The sequence below is a fragment of the Cyprinodon variegatus genome, unplaced genomic scaffold, assembly GCF_000732505.1.
Source record: "Cyprinodon variegatus isolate N-32 unplaced genomic scaffold, C_variegatus-1.0 Scaffold138, whole genome shotgun sequence".
Lineage (NCBI taxonomy): Eukaryota > Metazoa > Chordata > Actinopteri > Cyprinodontiformes > Cyprinodontidae > Cyprinodon > Cyprinodon variegatus.
This window is the reverse complement of record NW_015150591.1, coordinates 214803-223716: the sequence shown is the minus strand read 5'-3', so window position 1 is coordinate 223716 and position 8914 is coordinate 214803. Positions and strand designations below refer to the sequence as shown.

At 38.5% G+C, this 8914-nt stretch overlaps 2 protein-coding genes across 2 annotated transcripts in view; one reads left to right on the top strand and one right to left on the bottom strand.

The window, feature by feature from the left end:
- Nucleotides 1-8914, top strand: part of psmd1 (proteasome 26S subunit, non-ATPase 1) — a 44893-nt gene that overhangs the window by 5352 nt on the left and 30627 nt on the right. The window contains exons 14-16 of the mRNA XM_015376668.1: nucleotides 2051-2247; nucleotides 2586-2681; nucleotides 3126-3190. Coding sequence (XP_015232154.1) covers nucleotides 2051-2247; nucleotides 2586-2681; nucleotides 3126-3190 — 358 coding nt within the window. The remainder of the gene's footprint in view (nucleotides 1-2050; nucleotides 2248-2585; nucleotides 2682-3125; nucleotides 3191-8914) is intronic.
- Nucleotides 5081-8914, bottom strand: part of htr2b (5-hydroxytryptamine (serotonin) receptor 2B, G protein-coupled) — an 8287-nt gene continuing 4453 nt past the window's right edge. The window contains exon 4 of the mRNA XM_015376667.1: nucleotides 5081-8330. Within this exon, the coding sequence (XP_015232153.1) occupies nucleotides 7381-8330 (950 nt within the window). The 3' untranslated portion in view covers nucleotides 5081-7380. The remainder of the gene's footprint in view (nucleotides 8331-8914) is intronic.

The following is an 8914-nucleotide window of genomic DNA, read 5'->3' as shown; positions in this document are numbered from 1 at the left end:
TTTAAAAGTCGATTTTTATCGATTTTATCGATTCGTTGTTGCAGCCCTAATTTAGATTAGTTGATTAATAAGATTTGTTCAGTCAGGGTGTAATTCAGTTCAATACACAAATACTTTACTTTAAATGGGAATGCATGGAAAATTTCAGGCTCCATGGTTTGCTGGATGAATCTATGCTGATGTGCAGCAGCTTATAAATATCCTGTTTTTTTTGCTTGGTGGTTGACTATTGTGGTGGTGGTGTTCTTTGCTGTTTTAGGGTGTTACATCTTTACCTTTTTTTACAATCATCCACACAGAAACTATGTTACATAAGCAGGATTTAATTATTATTATTTGTTTTTCCAAGTACAGCAACAGTGTTTAGACATGACAAATCTCTCTTGTGAAATTCCAAAAAAGTAAAAAAAAAAATCAATCCACTGGCTTTGTTTCCAAGTTTGAAGACATTTTGCTTCCCATCCAGGAAGCTTTTTCAATTCAAAATGTCAGAAATGGCGTTGAGTTCAACTCTTTTTAGAGTGGACCAACGCAAAGCCTTGTTTTGGCTTAGAAACATGCAAAATGTTTCTCTTGTGAAATATTTTTTCACCAGTAGATGGCCTCAGTGAACATTTGATGCTACTATTAACATCCAGAATGAAACTTTATTGCAACACATTTGCTTTAGAGCATCAAGACTTCAACAAAGCATCATCTCAGAATCACTAGACAACATCAATTTATTGTGGATATTGTAGGTTATGAATCTCAATATAATACATAAATGCAGGCTATAAACATTATTCCTCTAAATAAAAGCTGAGAATATTATAGATAAGAATTTTGGCCATTAATATTATTGACTCCAATGTAAGCTTCCTTTACAATCCCTTGTCTATATTGATTCTGGCCCAACAAACTTCTATGACACCCAGTTGGTTTGTTTTTTTTTCACTTTATTAAAATAATTTAATGAGGACATATTCAGTGTTAGCAGTAGGTACATGCTGCTTGTTTGTTATTTGAATTGGGAGAAATTGGTCCTGAAAAGTTTTTGAATTTGATGTAAAACAAAGTTTGAGAGCTCTGGTTTTAGAAGCTGTTGAATTTATTGTGGATTTTACATTTACTCCTGTGTCATTGTTTAACACAAACAACTTTTTAGGCCTGTCACCAAAAAAAAGTGTTGTGGCAGACGATAGATAACATCTAATAAAATGTAAAATAATTTTCTCAATCAGTTTGAATCCAAAATGCTTGTTTAAATTCCTCATTTGATTCATGTAAAGAATACCTCTTTTCTCTCTTATGAGAGTTTATTGTTTACATCCTTGTTTATTAGCTCACCCAGAACCCACCAACCAAGTATTACAGTTGTTTCAGCTTCAGGCGGTTTAATTTTTATTCTCAGACTTTTCTGTGTGGATGCCTTATTTGAAGTTGTGTGGCTGTAGTCTTCAAATCCTGCAGTCAAAACGTATGGCTTAAAAGCGATTCTCTGCAACTGTGTCTGAGTTCTGACCAAGGAGGATCCCTGGTCCATCTAGGTCAGGCCTGAATATTGGCAAAGCTGTTCAGCTCTAGTGAACATTTGACAAGAACGACACAAGTCTTTTAAGAAGAGAGATCCATTGGCATGTAAAACACATCTGCTTTGGGGGGAAAAGCATAAGAAAAATCCCTGTATGATGAGGAAAAGTGGAGTTTTCCCCCCCGTGTTTTCTACATATACAGCAAGTCGGGAACACTTGGATTAAAACAGTCAATAAAACATTTCCATAAGTGGTCTTACTCTTGGTGGGAGCTCAGAATACAGAAACTGCAGCTTTACTGCTTGTTTTTATTGGGGGAATTTCCAGTGACTACTCTCCCATGAATACTTGACTTTGTCAATATGGTGGCCCATAGAGTGACCCTCTTCTAAAGCCAGGATGACAAAAAAAAAAAAACTGATTGGAGCTTGTAGAGTTGGACACAGGAAAATGGTTGTTTTTTATTTAAGAACCCAATAAAATGTAATAATTTAATACTGTCACATCCTACTCACAGTTTTAACTTGAACTTGCAGGTGAAGCAGCAGGCTTGGCTCTAGGTCTGGTCATGCTGGGCTCTAAGTCAGCCCAGGCCATCGAGGACATGGTTGGCTACGCTCAGGAGACTCAGCATGAGAAGATCCTGCGTGGCCTCGCTGTGGGGATCGCCATGGTGATGTATGGACGCATGGAGGAGGCCGACGCCCTCATTGAAAGCCTCTGCAGAGACAAGGTCTGGCCTTGAGCCACGCATGTACACGTTTGGTCTTCATAATAAAGCCAAGTATAGACCAGTATTTTACACAAGAAGAAACAGCTGATTTATCTTTAGAGAACAAAAAGAGGGGGATGTTTCGGAACAACGTAAAAGCCATTGTTCTTTATTAGCTGTTTTAGTGGACATATGTTTGATGTATTGAGCACTCTGTAGCAGGCTGTTTATTTTATGTCACATCAGGCTTCTCTGTACTCGATGCCAGGATTCTTTCTGTTAAAGTTAGCCGTGGGGAAATGACTCAAACCTAAACAAACATAGCTCAACTCTCTGCTTGCTCTCATTGTTTATGATAGGACCCCATCTTGAGGCGATCTGGGATGTACACTGTCGGAATGGCATACTGCGGCTCTGGGAACAACAAGGCCATCCGACGCCTGCTGCATGTTGCTGTGAGTTTTATCTTCCGGTCCCTAAAGTACTCATGTTGGCAGGTGGACAGGTCTGATTAAAAGGACTTTTTGACTTATGACCTGTATCTAAATGAACGTTTTGATATCTAGTTTAGTGCAACCAGTCTTTTGGGATTTTCTTTTTTTTTTGGTTGGTTTCAAAGCTTTGGGCTTGTTGTTCCAAATCAGTTTCAACCACAAAATAAAGTTTAAATGCATATAAAAAGCAGGATAAATCAAGTTTGTCCCTGCAGCTATGTTTCTGTGGTATACCACTTATGTTTGATTAACCTTTTGGCCTGTAGGGGGTGGTATCTGCAAGAAAATTTAGAGTGGGAAGTGAAGGCGGAATTGCTTTTTAATTGACTGACAGCTAGATCATAGAAACAAAGTTCTGAGGTCAGTTTTTTCCCTCCGCCTAATTGCTTTGTTTGTTTTGATTAGGTGAGCGACGTGAACGATGACGTCCGACGAGCTGCTGTTGAGTCCATTGGCTTCATCCTATTCAGGTATGATCCAATCAGTATGTTGGGTTTTTGGTTTTTCTAATCTAACTCATGGATTGCTTTGCACAACTGAGACTAAACTGATGTTTGTTTTAGTAAAATGTGTGTTTGAAATAAAGTGTATCAGAGCAGGAATAAGTTACAAGTTTAGGACTAACAGGATGTGACTTTTTAAAAAGTTTTTCCAGTATGCATTAAGAGGGTTTATTGTTTTTAATATACCACACAGACTTATAGCAGATATATAAAGTGGTAAAGGTGAAATTGTACAAATTATTATTTTTTTTGTGTGTGTGTGGAGGGTGTTTATTTTTATGCTGCACAGATACAGCTTCTTTCAAAAGTATTCACATTTTTGACTTTGACTTAACAGTTCTGTTATTTTGTAACCCAACCTGAGTCTAATTCATTCTCAGTATGAGTCCAGCTGTTTTAAATGGGCTTTCAGAGGTGTGTTGGAGAATATTAGAGTGACTGGTGGGTTAGGGTCAGAGAGCATGGTGTTCTGGAGAGGCCACCGGATCGGGGTTCAAACCTCAGTCCCTGTTGGTCTCTGACTCTGACCTTTAACTCCACGATGATCCGTGGGAGCTTTTAGTGTGGAAGCTCGCTGTTTCTAAAGGGATGGATTAAAAGTAGAGGGTGCATTTCCACACTTTTGGACACTGAAGGGATATTTATTTTTGTTCCTTTTTATTAAATAAACGGCATCAAAAACACCAAGACCCATAATAGTACAAGAATGAACGTCAGATTAGTTTATGAAACATAACTTTGAACATTTCATAGAGCTCTGTGTGTGATATATCTGACAATAACATTACATGGCAGAGATGTACATCCACGTCAGCTGAACAGCTTTGCCAAAAGTCAAAATTGCTAAAAAAAAAAAAATCTTTGCACTAATCAAAAGCAAGCAGCTTTCATTGTTTTCAGCTCAATGAAAGTTTGCTTTTCCAGAGTTTATTGTAAAAGGACTTTACTTTTATTGTTGTGCAGAAAAGTGCCTACTTCAGTCCACAGGCATGGATCTAGGAGCAATATCTCTACCTTATTGTTTGGCAGGAAACCCCCTTTATGCATATTACTGCCAACTAAAGTGCTGGGATGAGAGTCAACTCTTACTCTTAAATGTAATCTGACCATTAAGCTGATTTTATTGCAAATCTAATGAATTATCCAGCCCTGTTGTTCAACTAAACTGACTGGCTGGCTTAGTAAACAGAGAATCTCTCAAAGAAGCATTCATGAGTCATGATAAACTCTGGAGGAGTTGCAAATCAAAGGATCCAGCCTCGGGACAAATTTAGAAGATTTGGCCTTTATAGAAAAATGTTAATGTTGAAAAAAAGCTAAAAGAAGACTCTTTTAAAAGTTTGTTGCGTTACATGAATTTACATTTCTGATTTATAATCAGAAATCTGTGTGTGGCAGAAAACCTGCCCAGCAGAGAATCTCTTTGAAACATTGTGGTGGACGTATCATACTCTGGCAAGACTCCTCATCAGTATGGACAGTGAAGCTGTTCAGAAGTACAGATACTGAGCTAAATACGATAAGCTAATCCAATGACACTGGGATGGAGCTTCCTCCTCCTTAGCATCCTGCCAGAGCAAGAAAGGAATGATTCACATTAAAATATATTGTTGGGTTAAAGTGGCCTAGTTGAAGCCCAGACAAATCTAAAAGATAAAATGTGGACAGAGGTATAAAGATTGCTTTTTGCTGTTAACATGGACTTGAGCTACTTGATAAAGGATGCATATTTAGAATATAGGTGGTAAAACATGCAGAGATGTACTACTAAAGACAAACGGCTCTTATATGGGCATTACTACTCGTGTGCAAAATCAATGTTTATTTACAATCCTACACAAAGTTTAACTGGTTTATTACATAAAATCACAATTAAGTTTGGGGTTTTTCTTGTAAAAAAAAATCATATGTATCAAAGTATAAAAATGTGAATACTTCTGTGAGTTACTTTATTTACAGAAACCCTTTTTTTAACAAGAATAGAAAGCTGTGCAAAAAAGGCTGTAACTGGTATATGATCAGTGTGCTGCTAGAAAAACCCTGCATAAATCTCCTTTGTTTAAAAAGACTCATGAACCACAAGATTACATTTTGTCCACACTTTTCCAACCCCAATGACTCATTGTTGCATGAGCGCTACCAAGCAATCAGGTCTACTCCAAGTCTGAGTCTTCAGTGTTTCTCTTTTCATTATAAACAAATAGAGCTCTCGTAAGGAGTCGGCGGCCTAAGCAAAAATAAACCCTTCTCACTCTTTGATTGGAAAGCTTCTTTAGCGCTGTCTAGTTCTGGTATTACTCTATCCTTTAATCAAATTCTCTTAATTAGGCTGAACTTGGTCAAAGCTAGAGGTGTCATGGTTGGGTTGTTTTTGTTCCTGAAAGATGCATTTATCTATATGAACATGGAAAGTTGCAGTTGTGTAATTTTTTTTTCCCCCTTCAGATTTTAAAAAGATTTTATCCTTGGGAAGAAAAAAAACAAAGCCTAGAATTGCATTTATCTCTGGTCAGAACAAAGTATTTTATTGAGAACATTCAGGTTTCCATTTGTACTCTTTGTTCATCCGTATGTACATACTGATATTCTGAATATCTGATATTGTTAAACCAGCAGGCTGCATTACTCATACAAAACAACTCATTCAGCAAAGTTTAAAAAAATACCTCCTTAAGAGTGTAGGACATTTACCCTGTTAAAAAAAAGTCATAGTTTAAAACTATGCATGTGATCTTCGAAGAAGTTTCACAACATATTTCGAAAGCAATGGATTATGTTGTCGGATACAGCACTCAGATTTTCCAAGTTGTCGAATTGTTTGGCCTGAATTTGTCAGATCGGGTTTCTGTTCAACACATTTGGCTCAATCAGGGAACCTGGTTTATGTTTTATTTTAGCTCTTCTCTGAAATGCTGTCTCGAAACTGAAACTCCTCACGTATATCGACAAGCTACAATCCGAAATCCAGCGTTAATTTACTGATTTAAGGAAAAATGGGTATAAACAAGGTAGAATGGCTTGGCTTTTTTTTTTGTCAGATTTCAACTTGGCACTGTGTTCTTGATCTTAATATAATTTGAAAGTAAGTATTGGATTATTGTAAAGTTTAAGGAAATGATAGCCATAACAACTGTGGAAAAAAATCCATCTTAAGGAAAATGGCCCGAGGAACAAAACAAGGCTTTCTACCCTAAATGACAGTATAGGTAAGGAAAGTGTTGATGAGAGAAGTGACGGCATGTCCCCAAATTATCACTATCTACCACAAGTTGGAGAACAACTGACAGAACAACTTTTAGAGCAAAGAACATAAAACGCGGATGTTTCGTCAAAGGTTTGCTGCACATTATGCAGGTGACGACACAACCATGTGGAGAAGGTGCTCTGCTAATGAGCAGTAAAACGTATTTCTACGCTTACATGCAAAATACTGTGTAAACAGGAAACCTATGAAGCATATGTGTAAGAATGGCCCACAGAGCAGATATTTTTATTTGAAAAATATCCTTTTTCTTTATTTGGTTGCATCCAATCCAGGAGGTCCTTTCTTCCAATTTTATTGTCCAGACTAAAAGTGGACTTTATCCTTTTCTTCTGGTAGGGTTTGCTTTCACATTGCACTGTTTGTAAGTGAACAATAACTTGGAACAAAGCCGTGTGATGATCATTGCTCCCGTTAGACAGAGAAGACAGAGAGAAGGGCAGACAGAGCACAGACCTGGAAATGGAGGTGAACTACGATGTGTGTAGATCAGATATGAACCAGGATTGAACTGCACCAATGTCTGTTAGGTAGCGGACAAAGACCACCTTAAAGTGGGTCTTGGTTCAATTTTGTGGTTTTTAAGCAAATTTTTTTGAGATGCTCATAAGGTCAAACCCAAGCAGGAAACTACCTTTGTTCATTTTAAGCAGAGCAAAGGTAACGGTCGTGAATCTGCCCTAAACTCAAATTAAAATGCATTATTCTTGGTTTTAACGTGAACATTTCTGCACGTTAAAAGGGGTAGTAACACCTGAGCAAGGCACTGTGGATTTTTTACACCTCTGAGGCATCATTATGTCACTCTGACTTCATAATATTGGGCAAGCCTTTGTCTCTGAGATTTAATCTGCACATTAAAAGTGATCACGTTTAACTTAGTTCCTCTTTCTATTTATACACAACTTACATGTTCTTCCTGCTTAAAGTCTTCATTTTCAGCTAAAAGAATTGTGTTTAACAGAACCCCCCCTGCTGACTGGACAGCTTGATGGCACCTCAGTGGGCTTTGGTAGCCCACTCTGCCAATGCCGTTCTTCATTCCCCGCTTCATGAACAGTTTGGAGTTTTCTGCCATGGAAGATTTAAATGAAATGCTTGTAAGGGTCCAGTCCGCAGTGGTCGACCCAAGCGGGCGTCCCTGTCTGTCTCTGGCGCAGCCTTTGTAGTTGCAGGTGATGTAACGCGTAAAGGCCTCCCTGAATGTTTTATTGAAAAGAGTGTAGACAAGGGGATTTATTCCTGATGACACGTAACCAACCCATACAAAGATCTCCATCAGACGGGAAATGACTTTCTCAACACAGCTGGAGCACAGCGCAGAGGTGATGTTTGTTATGAAGAAAGGGCACCACATGACGACAAAAAGGAGGAAGACAATACCCAACACCTTTGAGGCTCGCTGCTCATTGCTTAGAGTCTGCATTGACTTCTTGCCCATCGTTGACATTCTACGGAAAGATATTTCATTCTCCATCTGAGCGTTCAGCATTCCTGGGGTTGTTTTCTCCTGCAGCCGAGAAAGTCTGACATCCAGCATGTTCATTTGCTCAGCTTGAGGAGAAGTGAGGGCTGGGTTGCTTTGGAAAACCGTGGCGATAGGCGAGGAGCTGAAGCGCTGGGTTACCTTCGAACGGAGCAAGTAAACCTTTTTGCGCAACACTTGCACGGTGAGAAGGTAGATGATCATCATGATGGTCAAAGGAATGAAGAATGCCGTCAGGGAGCCGAAGATGATGAAATCTGAGAAGGTGTCCGGTTTCAGCAGGCATGTGTGGTTATTGTTGAAGGTGATGTTGTTGTGAAGGTTCCTCAGCCCCTTTATTGGGATCGGGATTGCAATACCTGAGAAATGGAAATTACAGTTAATACAAGAAAGCTGTACTAAAACGATGTTTGCTCTGCTTCTACCATTGTGAACACAGATTCTAGTGTTGAAGCTTGGAGTTATAATGTACTTAAAGGGTAATTTCATAGGTTATTGATCCATTTTACCTTAGCAAATTAGCTTAAAAACAGCTAACTAGCTCTTAAATTGAGTTTTAAAAGCCACATTATGAAGTAAAACTCCATCAAACAGGGTAAATCTCTAATTGGGATACAAAGTTTGAGCTCAACATTTAAGTGCAGCAAAAAAGCACAAAAAGAAGAAATCTAAAAGTGCATCGGGCTGTAAAGTCTGAGCTAAATCCTAGCAGAAAAGAGTTTGCCTCTCAGGTGATCTTGATTCATTCAGTCAGGCAGCTATCAGACCGGGGTGTCGTTAGTGAAAACTTTACCCATTAAATGATTGATAAGTTGATGAGGCATTTATTTTTAACTCGGAGCCAGATTAGCTTGGAAAGCTTCTTTTTCTTAGCCTCGTGAGACCATCCTGATCTCGCGAGCTTTCAAGGTTTCACTCGCAGATCAGTCTGGAGACTCTCCGT